The sequence below is a fragment of the Elgaria multicarinata genome, chromosome 2 (assembly GCF_023053635.1).
Source record: "Elgaria multicarinata webbii isolate HBS135686 ecotype San Diego chromosome 2, rElgMul1.1.pri, whole genome shotgun sequence".
NCBI lineage: Eukaryota > Metazoa > Chordata > Lepidosauria > Squamata > Anguidae > Elgaria > Elgaria multicarinata.
This window is the reverse complement of record NC_086172.1, coordinates 107,244,296-107,260,166: the sequence shown is the minus strand read 5'-3', so window position 1 is coordinate 107,260,166 and position 15,871 is coordinate 107,244,296. Positions and strand designations below refer to the sequence as shown.

The 15,871-nt window shown below is 41.3% G+C and overlaps 1 protein-coding gene across 2 annotated transcripts in view; it reads left to right on the top strand.

The window, feature by feature from the left end:
- Positions 1-15,871, top strand: part of GAS2 (growth arrest specific 2) — a 145,703-nt gene that overhangs the window by 55,388 nt on the left and 74,444 nt on the right. For both annotated transcript variants that reach the window (XM_063117356.1, XM_063117357.1), the window contains exon 4: positions 8,521-8,662. In XM_063117356.1, the coding sequence (XP_062973426.1) occupies positions 8,521-8,662 (142 nt within the window). The remainder of the gene's footprint in view (positions 1-8,520; positions 8,663-15,871) is intronic.

Here is a 15,871-nt window from a genome sequence, read left to right as displayed (position 1 = left end):
AGTCCTCCAGCCTATCAAGATCACTTTGAAGTTTGTTTCTGTCTTCCAGGGTATTAGCTATCCCACCCAATTTTGTGTCATCTGCAAATTTGATAAGAATTCTCTGCACTTCCTTATCCAAATCATTAATAAAAATGTTGAAAAGCACTGGGCCCAGGACTGAGCCCTGCGGTACCCCACTTGTTACCTCCCCCCAATTTGAGAAGGTTCCATTGATAAGCACTCTTTGAGTCCGATTCTGTAGCCAACTGTGAATCCATCTATAGAATCATTGAATCATAGAATAGCAGAGTTGGAAGGGGCCTACAAGGCCGTCGAGTCCAACCCCCTACTCAATGCAGGAATCCACCCTAAAGCATCCCCACCAATGCTTGTCCAGCTGCCTAATAGTTGTTCCATCTAGCCCACTTTTAGCTAGTTTGCTAATCAGAATATCATGGGGCATTTTGTCAAAAACTTTACTGAAGTCAAGATATATTATGTCCACAGCATAATATCTGCAGAGCCACAGGTTGCTCATCTTTGGCCCAAAGGACATGGTTTCCTGGTCTGTTGCTGTGGTTTCTTGGCAAGCCTGAACCCTTGTATCTCTCTTTTTAGAAATGAATCACTGTCTCCCTGGCTGTAGCATTGGTTGCTTTAGGGAATCTTCTTATTTCTGATTGGTGGGAACACTGGATCGCTAGTTTGCTTCCAACAGCAGCCATCTCCGCCTGGCTGCATCTGAGGGAGAGCAGAAGACAGCAAACCCACTCCACTGAGTCATTGAGTCCAACTGCCATTTTGGGGGCACCTTTACTGGAACAGTCTCCATAGTGACCATTCTAGCTAATCAATGCAACTCATGGAGGAAAGTTGAATGGTGCGATTCTGGTACCTGCAATCTGACGTGGAATGATCCAAGAAAAGCTTCTCCATGCGATTCTGCTTTATGTGTAAATCAGCTCATATGAGGAGGGAATCCGTGCAATGGAAATGATAGTTTCTCCAGGCATAGTGTTGTTGTTTTCTAAAAGGTCTGAGATACTGAAACTCTTTATTTTCTATAATCATTGAATGATATTTAGGTATAAATGATTACTGCAGTGCTGATAAAAGATTAATTGTTATATTTTGATAACCTAGGTGATTCAGATCATCAGGGTCCTATTTCTATAAATGACTTGACTGACCACAGCCCCCACTGCTTCAGGGCTTTCTTTTTCACAGGAATTTGAAGTGAATGAAGAAAGGATACTTTCTCTTTTCGAGAGATTTTAAAGTATGCTTTGAGTCTCCCAGAAGCAAACATTTTAAAACAAAATTATGGAAAGTCTTTTGGAAAAATCATATCAATATATTTCTTTTTCCATGTGATTTCATAGAACCATAGCCTCTCTTGGGGTGCAGAAGCGAACCTGACCACATTTTTCCAGGCTTACATCATCTCTTTCACTCACACTTTCACATCCTGCATTAAACCTCCTGCATGCACATCAACAAGACAGGACTGTAAAAGGAGTGTAACTGGGGAACTGTTTTTTGTGATATTTGATAGGAGCAATTGTGTGCACTGCTGTTTTAGAGTAACTGTGGCTATACTCTACTATGTCAACAAAAGTCACTTTTGCCATATGGAAACCTAATTATGTCAGGATGATCTGTTCCAAAACACTTTAGAGAAATTCAAGTCATTTTAAAAAATCAGTTAAAAAAAGCATTTGAGAATCAAACCTTTCTTAAATAACAGTGTTCATATTTCAGAGTTAGAACTTACAGTTAACAGATTTGAGAATAATAAAAAGGACTTTTTAGTTATTTTTAGGTGGCTGAAAATTTATTAGGTGAGAAGAAAACATAGATATTTCCCTGCAGTCCTTCAGTATAAGTTTAATCTTACTTTCATTTAAGGCACTGAGTAAAGTACTGGCTCTTCAGTGCAAACAGACATTTTTGAGAAACTGTAAAACAATGGGTTTTTGAGCTCCTCCACATGTTTGGCACTATTAATGGGAATCCCTTTTGTATGAGCCCCAGTATAGTGAGGTGAAACTGCATGTGGGCAGTTCCCATCCATTTCAATGGGTTCTTGCCCAGAAGAAGTTCCTGATGAATTGTACCCATACATTTCTTTCACACTAGGGGCCTTCAGTGCTGACTTCCACACGCACCTGGGAGTAGAATTCAGATGGGGGTGTCACCTGGCACTTGCAGTATTGTTATACTTTTCAAAATATTCTTGCAATGCCAGCCTCCATGGGCAAAATCCTACTACTTCTGATTCAATAAAGTTCCTGCTCCTTCCTGCTCCTGGGCTTTTACTTAGTGCTTTGCTCCTAGACCAGTCTTCCTTTACATGGTGCTCTCCAGATGCTTTGGACTACAGCTCCCACCAACTGACCATTGGGGCTGATAGGAGTTGTACTCCAAAATATCTGGCTTCGGAAGGCTGTTCTAGACCCTTACTATTGAAGTGGCTCCTGTCCTGCTCCAAAGATACTGGCTTTGTAATTAATTTCTTGTTCATTCACAGCCATGGTGTTTCTGAACTGACATTTGAATTAGTCAGTTCCTTTATTTGGAAGGGCCTTTAATATCTGGCTTCTTCTTGCAGGCAGGGCAATTGCACATTCATTCATTCATCATATTTTATTTTATTATCACAATTGGAATACTAATAATAAATAACTTTGGCTATAAAGAAGAAACCAGTTATTAAAGCCTCCCCCCCCCCACAGGTAATGAGAATGGACAGACCGACTAAAGTGTCAATTCAGATATGCTGTGTCTATGTGAATAACAGAAAACAATTAAGTAGCTAAAAAGCAGTGACCTAGAAGCCTCTTACTGGACAGGTTGGCACTGCAATGGCACCATATTTGTGTGTGTTTTAATAATACCCCAAATTAGATCTGAAAAATGGCAGAGAGACGAACAGAGAAAACACTAGAATGCACTAGTTTTGCAGTGACATCACCTGGATTTTTTGTAAAAGCAGAATAAACCAATGATCTCCATTCTGGGGAAATCACGTAGTGTGTGGAAGGAACTTGAATTGAAGCCAGGCAGGCACCTATATGAAAACAAGATGAGGACCTGGTGGACCTCCACAGGGAAGCTATCCCTGGCTGCAGTGCCATCGATGAAAGGAGGGGGCGGGGGGAAACTCTGACGCAAGAGCCACGTAATGTAACCAGAGAAAAGGAAGGGACACAGATTGTAGATTCCTAGATGTGGAAATTATCATAGGAAACGCTGTTTCTCTAAACATATTGCAAGTGAATAAAGTATGTGTCTTGTGGATAAACAGCTGGTGTGGAAGCATCTATAGTATATTTGTTATAATGTTATATTTGTTTTATCCTGGATGGTTGCCATTTCTACCAGTGTTATGCTGGAATCATGATTCTCCCATTGCAGCCATGTGCAGCACTGCAGGCCAAGCAAGAGGCATAGTGGTGAACAAGCTGCCTTATAGAGGAGCCTGGCCTCCACTTCTGATCTTCTCATTGATGAAACCCTGATAAGCTTTCAGGGAACCCCAGGATACCTTGGAACATTGGGCATGTCTAGACCTCCCGGCATTCCGGGAGGGAGGGGGGAAGATCTCACGAATTTCTGATTGCGAGAGCCTTCCCCTCAATACACACGTGGCCATGTGACATCCCGGGCATCGCGCCCGTTGCAGCGGTGATTTTTTAAAAAACAAAGAAGAGCTGGAGTGCACGAGTGCGCCAGTGAAAATAAAAAGGTAAATTAAAAAAAACCTGCTCCTGCTCCTCTCCCCACCCCCAATGGGCATGATGCGCCTGAGGAGCTCTATGCCTCCCGCTGTCTCGGGACGATCCCGAGACTGTGGGAAAAGTTGGGATTAAAGCCATCCCGGTTATCCTGGGGAAATGCAGGGATCTTCCCTCCCTGCCCCTGGGATCCACTGTCTGTCATGTGGATGCACAGGAATGATCCCGGGGTGATCCTCAGAATAACAACTGGTGTAGACAGGCCCATGGTTTGAAACCATTGTTCTATCTGCTTGTAGAGGAAAAATCTTAGGTTTCCCCACCACTGTTCTCTTTTGAAAACTTTGAGACTTGGGGCTATGTAACACCCTGCCATAAGGCAGTCTCAACTGGTTTGAAGGCCTGGTCCTCAGTTGAAGCCCCCACCAGACCGCAACAGGGGCAGGTATGCCCCTCTCCCCCCTTACCTTGCTCCACCGCCATCGCCGCATGGACTGTGGTGGAGGCGGAGCCAGGTAAGGCCCCCCTCTCCCACACCACTTACCTGCCTCTGTCGCGGTCCACGGCCTGTTTCTGCTTTGAGGCTTGGGCCTCAGTTGAAGCCACCACCGGACTGTGACAGAAGCAGGTAAGCCCCCTCCTCCCTGCCCCCTTACCTGGTTCTGCCGCCGTCACCGCACGAACTGCGGTGGTGGCAGAGCCAGGTAAGGTCCCCCTCCCCCACACCATTTACCTGCCTCCATTGCGGTCCGCAGCCTGTTTCTGCTTTGAGGCCTGGGCCTCAGTTGAAGCTGCCACCGGACTGTGGCAGCGCCAGGTAAGCCCCCCTCCCCCCACTTACCTTTCTTCAGAGCTCCAGAACGAGGTGAAGGATCTGCTTTGTCGAAATCTGCTTCATCTTGATCCACAGCTCCCCCGACCCAATCCAGCTCCTTTGGCGGAGGCGAATCAGGCTGCTCCACTACCGCTTCTACAAAGCGAAGCGAAGCGGAGCACAGCCCTAATTAACACTGCCACTAAGACAAGATGAGCAAAACTAAGATATTTACAAAAGGGGATATACTCTTACCCTTTAAATAATAGGTTAAGATTGATTTAATGTAGTTAGGTTACATGTGCTTGGTTACCATTCCTAACAGGTAAGAGAGTCTTCCCCAGTTTATAAATTGTAATAGCATTTACCTCAGACCAGATTTCCTTAAACTCCACCCCAGCCAACCTGTCAGGACTAGGAACAAATGCTGTAGAGTAGTCTCCCTCTTCCTTCAACTCTTTCTGCTGCTTCTTGCTTCTAGGATGTTTCTGTTTCAGACCTCCTGCTGAAGACCTTTGGTCAAACTTCCGACTGAATCCTTCTGGTTTGGGGCAATATTCCTTTTTGACATGTCACAATGACTTTACAGCACAGCTTTCTGTTTCCTTGGGGTTGTGGTGGACAGCTCAATGAAAATGCTAACTCAGTGTGCACCTGCTATGAAAAAGGCAAATTCCTTGTTAGGCATAATTAGGAAAGGAATCGAAAATAAAGCTGCCAATATCGTTCTGCCCTCATACAAACCTATGGTGCTTCCACACTTAGAATAGTGTGTACAATTCTGAACAATGATACAAATTGTACACCTGAACGAATATATAGAGCTAGAGCAAGTGCAGAAAAGGGCAACTAAAATTATCAAGTGGCTGGAGCAACTCTCCTTTGAGGAAAGGTTACAACAGCTGGAGCTGTTTAGCTTAGAAGAAAGGCAGGGTAAGGGAAGCCATGATAGAGATGTACAAAATCATGCATGGTGTGGAGGAAGTGGATACCTCCCATAATACTGAAACCCAAGGTCATCCCATTGAGCTATGTCGAGGAAATTTAGCTGGTTCTTTTACTATGCCCCTAGGTATAGGAAAATGGCCTATAATCCTTAGCTATAGTTCATAAAGTTCATGACTTCCTGTTCTTTTAAAACTTATTTTTAATGCTGCAATGGTTTTTAGAATTAAGTTGATGCTGAAACTGTGTGACAAAACAGGCGTTGTCCACGCCGGCAGTCAGAGGGTGGAAGATGTCTGCAAAGCAAGATAACTGAGAAAGTAACAGATGGAGTTGTTTTCCTGTAACTTTTGCAATATAGTATCTTCTATTCAGAGAAGCACTCAAACTCTGTACATGCCTAAATGCTTGGCTTCTCATTGGTTGTTGTGTTTCAGAGCTGTATTATGATTGGTAGGAAAGTTCTGCCATTGTATCTAAGGGGAACTAACCCTATAAATATGTTGACGTTTCCTGAAATTGTTGGGCAGTTCCTCAAGTCTTCTGAGACTGTCACCTTGCAGCACTGCAGGCCGCTCATAATAAACCTTCTAAGGAAAGAGAAATTGTGTCTTGAGAGTCTGTGACCACCACTCAGCGAACCACAGGAACCCGTAGTTTCGGGTTCCACCACAGCTAATTGTTGAGAGATTCAACACAGATAAAAGGAAGCACTTCTTGACACAGCACATAGTTAAACTATGGAAATCACTATCCCAAGATGTAGTGATGGCCACCAACTTGGATGGCTTTAAAAGTGGATTAAACAAATTCATGGAGAAGGCTGACTCTGATGGTTATTTGCTACCTCTAGTATTGGAGGCAGTATGCTACATGTACCAGTTGCTGGAAGGTTCTACTTGTGGATTTCCCATAGGCATCTGATTGGTTACTGTATGAACAGAATGTTGGATAAGAAGGTCTGATCCAGCATGGCTTTTCTTATGCTCCTCAGCAACCAGCTTAAGCATTCAGACTTTCCAGTCCGGTTCCTTCAGACTGGGCTTTCCACTTCCCCTGCTCTGAGCAATCTCCATTCAGCCAATCGCCCAGAGAGTTTCAGCTATTGGGCGGTATAAAAATGCAATAAATAAATAAATAACCATTAACAACTCTCATCCACTCTAAGCAACTGACTCTAATGGATTTCTAACTGAACTTTTTTCATATCTCCTGGCCAATCATATTCCTTATTAATTTTCTAACTGCCAATCACCTTTGTTGACCTACCTGACCAATCCATACAACGGTAGTTTCTCTCCCTAGATTTTCAAACTTAGCTTTAAGCCTCCCTTCATAGCAACCGTAACCAAGGCAGCCACAACTCTTTTAGTCCCAATACAGAGTAGCAAAGCCAGCCTACCGGCCTACTTAGCTACAGTATAAAATTCAACAGGGTTTACTCAAAGAATATAAACATTAGTAAACAAAAAAAGCAGGTGAAAATACTCTACACCCCCTCCCCCCCACACACACTGCTTTATGTACATTTAAAAAAAAAAACATGTCCTGGTAACTGATTTAAGTTAAACCAGAAGACAAAATAGAAATGCCAGTCAGAGGGAGAAAGAAAGCATCTTACTAATCCATTGCCTTCCACCTCAGCTGATATGGCTGTCATTGGGTATTTACTTTCTGCTACACCTGCATGCTCCAAGCTATGAGTCACTTACATAGTTTGGTCCCCATGATGTGAATTGTCTACTTGCTGCCATCTGGTTTGGTGGTGACATAGAGACAGAATGTGTGTGGAGGGGGAGGGGGGCAGAGCCACATTGTCATATGGTGCATACGCAATGGCTCATCATGGGGTTTGTTAGTAAATTGGCCTGAACTTGCTTGGCTTAATATATTCTTAGCTGCTTAATGCAACATTTGGCCTGTTCCCAAAGCTATTGCATCACTTTATATGATCCTTTCAACTGCATCTAGTATGTCACTGTAGGATATATGAGATTTCCAGTTTTACTTGCAAAACATGTGCGCATGCCCTGCTCAGAGCCCTGAACACGACTGCGAGCACTTGTCTGCTGAAAATGTTCACAGATTGACAGACACGTGCTTGCATTAAACTTGTGCAACTTTGCCAGTTCGATTTTGGGCCAATTTCCCTCTGTAGTCTATGGAGGCAATTTGTGCAAATTTGGGGAGATGTGCACCATTTTCACATTCGATCACTGTTCGATTCGTGCAATCTTCCCATTTGCGCAAATTGAGCAGCGTTCACAAACATGAACAGTAAATGGGCCTTAGATGAGCAGCAAGTCAACATTCAGAGAATCCTAGTGATCTTATACATTATTCTTCTGACCATCCCTGGTCAGCTATAATTGGTTTGTCAGTATCTCTGGCTAGACGAAACCAACTCAATTTCCATGTTGTTTGGCTCCCTACACCCTCCTTGTTCTGTGAGGCTTCCAAGAACTATTTGGGTCTGTGTGTTGTTTCTTCACAAGTAATCTATGTTTGGACACAGAGCTGGAAGTTTTTGCAGACATCATTTGTGCTTCCTAGTGCTTGACTTAAGCAAACTCTTGAATTTAATAATCAGCTCCAGAACAGAAGTGGATACTCCATAAATCACTTTAATAGCCATACTGCATATTATAGCTATTTATATTTAGTCTTTGAATGAGCACAGCACTGTTGTCCTATATGCCTACCTAGCTGTTTTTTATTCCTGTACCTAAAAGTTGATTTCATAGAAAAATGGGCAGAATTTGGCCATTTTTAGAGTAATGCTGGGAAGATGTGTTAATCTCCAGCCCTTTTAAATCTCCAGACTTACAGGAGTACTTTTGGGGGTGATTATAAGGGACTGCACTGGCTTTTGGATCTGAAAAACCTTGGTGGCATGTGTGTGGAACTCTGTACACAGCCCTTTGGATCCATGTACTCAGACAATCCTAGGCAATAAGGATAGCAAAACAGGTAATACTAAATCACTGTCCAAACAATTAACAATATATTTACAATGAGGAGGCTTTTTTTTTTGTATTACAGATAATGCCAGTGAGGAAAATTCCATGCAAAGCCAATGCACCATCTGGATCTTTTTTCGCTCGGGACAATACAGCAAATTTCTTATCCTGGTGCAGAGATGTGGGAGTGGATGATACGTGTCTATTTGAATCCGAGGGTTTGGGTATGTACCAACTCTTAAGAGATCACAGTTTCCATTATATTATATTGAGGTGTCAGCCATATCTATAGTGAATTTTTTGATAGGAACAGAATCAAAATTATGGACATTTCTACAGGCATTCAAGTGAAAAGGTTCGACTCTGCTCTGGTTCAATTTTGACTGCAGACAGGGCCAATCCTATATGCACACTTACCTGGAAACAAGTCCCATTGAATGCACTGGGACATAATTCAGAAAATAAACATGCATAGCTTTGTGCTGCATGTCAAAAAAAACCTCCTGGATTCTACCACTTCATAATGGAGGTGGTGAATTACATGACTGGATGCTCCTCCATGTTAGTGATTCCTTTCCCATTGAAAGATAATATATTACAGAGGATTCTAGCCTAGCATTCTCCTTAACCTACTAGTTGTCTACATGCAGTAGTTTAGCCTTTCCCAGCCTGGTGTCCTCTAAATGTGTTGGACTGCATCTACCATCATTCTCAACCAGTATGGCCAATGGTAGAAATAATGGGGCTTGTACTCCAAAACAACTGGAGGATACCAGGTGGGGAAGGCTGATGTTTGCATTAATTGCAGTTTGTTACAGGAGAACAAAATGCCTTTTCTCCAATGGTAATGATGGGAGTTGTAGTCTCCTCCTTGCATTTTGAAGAGGAGTGGTCCCAGGAGGGCATTACCACCTGCGCTTTCTGAATGCTCCAATACATAGATTGACTCAGGTACAAGAATACAAAGGATTTATTTTATTTTTTTTATTTCTACCCTGCCTTTCTACCAAGAAAAATAGCAAAATATAGCCCATTTGATACATGCTTGTGTAGCAGCTTTCTCTTTATAAAGTTCTTCTCTTAAATCCATTATTTTTCCATAGGATACTATGCAATTCAGTATGCCCAGTGTTTCTATATCCAATGTACCCAGTATTTCTATATTATTTCCTATCATTTTCCTAATCATCCCTAACACCCTATTCCATATTGACAGCTGCAATTTGCTGAACTGATCATGGGCTACTGGCTGTCAAGAGTCACTGATTTGAGAATTAGTTGCTTATGCAGACCCTGCAAAGCGTGTGTCTCTTCAATTTTGGGGTTTGGAGAAGAGGTACATTGCATATCATGTTTTAATGTGTATTGAGAAGTTGCATTTTAGAAAAAATTAAAAACTGAAACGATGTGAAAGTATTATTGGAGCCCTCTTTCTAATATGGATCATCACCTTATAATTAATAGAATTTATGTTGCTGTTCTGGGAAAGGATTCCTGTTTATATTATTCAGCTGTTCAGTTATGCTTATTGGATAACTATTTGCATAATCAAGACATTCTCAAAAGTTTTCATTATACTTAGGTTGTGAATCTCTCACCTAGTTGTATGGTTTTTCTATCACGTTATGCCTATCGTCCCCCCTCCACACCCCTAGCAAGTCCGTTTTTCACTATTATCTGGCTTACTGGCTAATATTTTTTCTGGATGTAATTTTCTGGATTTTTGAAGTAATTTCAAAAATAAATACCCTCTGCAGTACATGATGATGTTAGAGAAAAGTAAATGCCAGGATCAATAGTTCAGCATTTTTTTCTGTGAATATCATCTGGTACTGATGACTGACTAACATTTAAAGTATTGGTTTACTTTCCAATATCTAAATATGATTCTTCATATATTTTTTCTACTAAAGGGGGATGGGGAGAGAGCACTGATATCTCCAATAACATAATTTTGGATTATAATTTCATGCTTAGACCCAACCCAAACCATGAATGAACTAATAATTACACAGAAATACCAAAATGATTACAGCTCTACAGTAGCTGTAGCTTACACCAATTTTTCATTCCCCCCCCCCGCCACTAATTTAAGAAAGCACACACCCACACACACCTCGAAACATTATAGGACTGTTCACATTTTATCATGGGTAAGGACTCCTGGAAATTGGAGTTATGGAAGAATGACACAAAAGTTGTATGATTTCTTCCCCAGTGCTGTTTGGTGCTGTTTAAGTGAAGTAGAGTTGATACGTATAAAAATTATTACAAGATATTGGACTGGATCCAAAGGTGCTCTCTCTCTCTCTCTCTCTCTCTCTCTCTCTCTCTCTCTCTCTCTGTGTGTGTGTGTGTGTGTGTGTGTGTGTGTGTGTGTAGTCTTCTCTTGTGCAAGATTACCTTCTTGGGGGTGGTGGTTCTGATTTCCTCCTCCAGACCATGCTACGCACCCAACCCATGCTGTTCTGGAAGATCTTCCAACCTTCAAGAGCAGACTTTTGGGGTGTATGAAGGGGGCTGCATTGGGAAGGAGGGAGTGGAAAGGCCTTCTTGCATGAGTTCCTTGGTTCCAACCCATTTCTTTGGATGACATTCAATGCCTCTTTGCTTTTAAATCACATGTAAGCTTTACCTTAGTTTTTAAGCAGGCGTGAAAATGGTTTGTAGATCTTTATGATTAAATGCATAGGTCTCTACCTATGATTGCAACTGTTTTGTTTCATTTTAAAGTCCTGTGATTGTACAATAAATAAAGTCAGCAATTCCATTTATTTATTTATTTATTTATTTATTTATTTATTTATTTACAATGTATATATTCCGCCTTCGCATTCAGAATTTCGGAGTGATGGACAAAATAAAATAGAATAAAAACCAGGATAAAAACACATTAAAAGTACATTTTAAAAGAAATGAAGTGCAAAATAAACTATGGCTGGTCATTAAGGGAAGGTTTCCTGGAACCTTCAAGGAAAAAAGATCAATAGTTCTCATTTCCCTGAATTAATATCTACTCACAACTAGGCATAAGATTAGTTAATGACATACAGTAGTTTAGAAAATAAGGGGACTACCATGACTTCCCCTGTCCTACACGGAGTTTCTTTTCCAGCTGATTCATCCAGAGAACTGAGGCAGGGGGTGACAGTAACCCCCAATGCACCAAGAAGCAACTATTTCTGCAAAGTCAGCGTCTTGATAATATTATTTATTTTCCTTTCATACTTACGACAAATCTCTTTTGATACAAAATTTAGGACAGCCCTTTTGCCTCAAGATTGCATTTCAGCTGAAGATGAAGAGAATCAATTGTTTGCTTGGAACTGGAATTCAGATAAAAGTGAAAAGCTGTTGTGATGGAAGACAAGTCTGTTGGAGCCCTAAATGAACCCACTGTATTACCATCAAGAGGCTTCTGTTTTCTACTGCTCAAAAGGTTTCTGCCTGTGTGTAACTCTTATCTGGGTTGCAACTGATATCTTTCTCTTCTGTTTCAGTGTCCTTTTCCTTGCATTTTTATTTGTGAGAAGATCATACTATCCTCGTTCTATCCTTCACATGTATCATTACTCATTTTTATGATTGCGTAATATTATTCATTTTTATATTTATCCATCAATAGCTCCAGACACCTGATGAACATTTCTCTGTGAAAGCATTAAACTGGCTTATGATGATATATTAAAAATAAAAACTGATGTTAGCCATTTTGGTAAGTGTTAGGGTTAGGGTTAACCATTAGAAAAAATAATAATGCACCAACCAACCAATGCCCACTCACCCCGCAGTATGGTAATACCTTTATTACAAAATACCACAAAGTCAGGAGCAAGCTTTTGAATTCTCCAGAATACTTCATCAGTCTATATATTAAACAAAACTGTGAGTGTGTGGGAAACCAGGGCATGATTTTGCTCCCAAGTCTGCCGTTAATTAACATCATAGCAGGAGAGATGCAGATGTAACCAAATTAGCTTCACTACCAGGAAGGGCTGGCATTAGCATTAGGCAGATTGATAATTGCCTTAGGCAGATGATTTGGGGTGTCCTGAAAGGGCAGCAAATAGTGAATTATTTATTATTGCTGTATATTTGCTCCCATGAAAAGGCACTTGTGGGATTTTCTGTGTAAGGTGCCCAAATAACCTGACAGGGTTGCTTTCTAGGCGCCCATGCATTTTAAGGGTGGGGGGCATTTATTTATTTATTGCATTGTTATACCGCCCAATAGCCAAAGCTCTCTGGGCAGTTCACAAAAACTAAAACCATTCAAAGTATAAAACAAACAGTATAAAAACATGATATAAAATACAATATAAAAGCACAACCAGGATAAAATCAGCAGCAGTACAGAAATACAAATTTAAAATACAAATTTAAACCAGCAAAGTTAAAATTAAATTTATAGACTTTTAAAATGCTGAGAGAATAAAAAGGTCTTCTCCTGGCATCTGAAAGAATATAGTGTAGATGCCAGGTGAACATTTACTGTTCCATCTTAGGCAATAAAATATCTTGGTCCACCTCTGCTCACTAGATGCAGAATGCCTTGCAGGATGAACCATGAAATGTATTTATTTCATTTCACTCTTCCAGAAGATTGATCAGGTCCATATCCACTTAGCTTTAATAAAAACATAAGAGCCCTTCTGCATCAGACAAAACTCCTATATAGGCCAGCATCCTGTTTCTCACAGGAGCCAATGAGATCCCTCTGGGACAGCAACTATCAGAACTTGAATGCTTTGGTCTCTTCTGCAATTATTCCCAACAACTGGTGTACAGAAGAATGCTTCCTCTGGTCATGGAGGTAGCATATAGCCATCATGACTAGTTTCTGGAAGCTGAGGCAATAGCTGTGAAGCAATAGATGGTGACTGTGTGTTACCTTCTGTATCTGAGGTAGCATGCCTATGTATGCCAGCTGCTGGGGAACACAAGCAGGAGGGTGATTTTGCACTTATGTCCTGCTGGCGGGCTTCCCACAGGCAGTGGTGGCCACCTTGTGAACAGAATGCTGGATGGGATAGGCCTTTGGTCTGATCCAGCAGGGGGCTCAGCACCTTCAGTTTGGCTCAGAAACAAACTGACAACCAGTGGAGCTCTTTCAAAACCCTGACCACCACATTTTGAACTAGTTTTAGCTTCCAAACTGACTTCAGGGGTACCCCCCCACACACAATATAATGCTTTACAGTAGTCTAAAATAGTTTGCTAGTGTACAGTTTGCTTGCTAGTGATATAGAGGAAGGTTCAGGATGGGGAACCTTTGTATCGTATTCTTGAGCTTAGGGTAAAAAGGTTACAGGATACTCAGGGTTGCTGCAACTGTGTAATAAATCCCCACAGCGTTCCACCTAGCCATTATTGCTGCCAATATGTTCTTTTAAAGACAAAGAACATATTGCAAAGTCATCACTTTCTGTCCTGCATCAATAGCTTCTTCATCAGTCATTTCACAGCACTGATATAAAACAGGTCACAGGCGATGTACCTGATAATCTACATTATAAATTGCTTATTTTTCAAAACAACACCCTGCTTGATAAATGTCTCCAGAAGTCTAGGCTGGTAATGTGCCTATTTCCCCTGTGAACGAAGGCTGTTTCAGGATGAACTGATGTTCGTTGTATGATCAGTTGCCTGCGCACAAAGGACCTTGGACAACTTCGGTATCTTTTAGAAAGAACGTTACAGACAAATCAAACATTTCAAATACAATGTTTGTATGTATCAAAATTGGAATATTAAGCACCAATCTATAGGGATTCCAGAGAGCCCTTATAAGGCAAAACTTTAAACTGTTACCTTAGCTAATACTGACGATGGACTATAGCTCAATGGTAGAACCAAATGCTTTGCATGCTAAAGACCCAGGTTCAATCAGGGAAGGATCTACACTACTGCTTTAAAACAGTTTATAACAGTTTTGACAACTGTTGGGGCCCCATGACACACTCCATATACAGTTTTCAACATGTTTTGAAAGTGTTTTATGCTGGTTGGTGTATATCAGGCCCAGGTTAAAGTTAATGTGAAAGTCCTCTGCCTGAGATCCATGAGAGCAGTTGCTAGCTGCAGTAGTTAGAAACAGGTGAGATGGACAAGTTGTCTGACCTTGTATAGGCAGCCTCTGAGGGTCCTAAGATGTGGATCAATCTTAGAAAGAAACAGTCCAGTCCTTACCACACTTGTTTGTAGTTCAAGCTGGTGTCACTCTAACTGCAGTGACATCCTATATGAGGCCAATGGGCAGAGCAGCCCAATTCTTCTGCCCCATGCCTTTTTCTATACCTTTGAAGTGTAGCAAGCACACAGTTGCCAGGACCAATGTTATGGACCTTATGGTGTAGTCCTAGGGCCTGCCCATTTCCCCTTGATTTCCTGACAGCTGATGACTCGCCTTGGAAGAAGCCCTTTTGCAGCACTTCTTTTCCCCATTCCCAGTGCAGCGGTAAAGGCTACCACTGCCTCAGTGACTAGAGTTCTCTCGAAGTGCTGAAAGAAGTGAACTCACAGGGTTGTGTACTGGACCTGGAAGACTTATGCCTAGCCAGTGCTGATGCTGCTAGATATGGAGCCATTACGGTTTAGTGCCCATTCACTAGTGCAACTTACAACTTATTTTCCTGTTAGTTTTCCTTCCTTGCAGGTTTTGTAGAGATGCTGAGTTGAAATAATCTTAGCATTTTACACATCACAGGACATACTGAATGGGGGAAGCGCTTTTCCCTGCACTTTTGTAAGATGGAAATCTTGCAGGATTGCCTGGCTCCTACCTGTACATGAAGCTCTTCGGTAAAGACCCCACTGCAGGTGTGCCCACTATGTGAACTCAGTGGCTACCAAAGAGGGAGAGAAGGCATTCTCATGGTGGTACCCCTGTTATATAATGTTCTCTCCAGAGTTCTGTCTTGTGCCTATATTATTGTCATTTCAATAGCAGGCACAGACCTTTTTATTTTCCCAACCTTTCAAGGTAGAATTAAGGTTCTGCTGACTTTTTATGCTAACTTTATGAAGTTATGGCTTTTAATTTATTTTGTGCATGTATTTTCATTTTCATTGTTTTGTTCTTTTTGTAAGCCATCCTAAATATATGATTGAAATATGTAAACTCATATAAGCAGTCTGCCCCTTTATATGATTCACCAGCTGTTTCTTCACTTACAGCTCATATGTATGCTAATGTCCTGTATCCATCTCTAATTACTTTATCAGCAAATTTCTTTTTCCTACTCTTCAGTGCCCCTTAACCAGAGGCTTAATAGATCATTGAAAGCTTGACCCACTACGAGATATCAAATGTTCTCAATTTGAGAATTTTGTAGAAGAAAAACAGTAGTTTTGGATTGAGAAGGTCTAGTCCATTTTCACATAGCAAAAATTAGGGAGAACACATTTCAGCATAGTATATTATAAAATCAAAT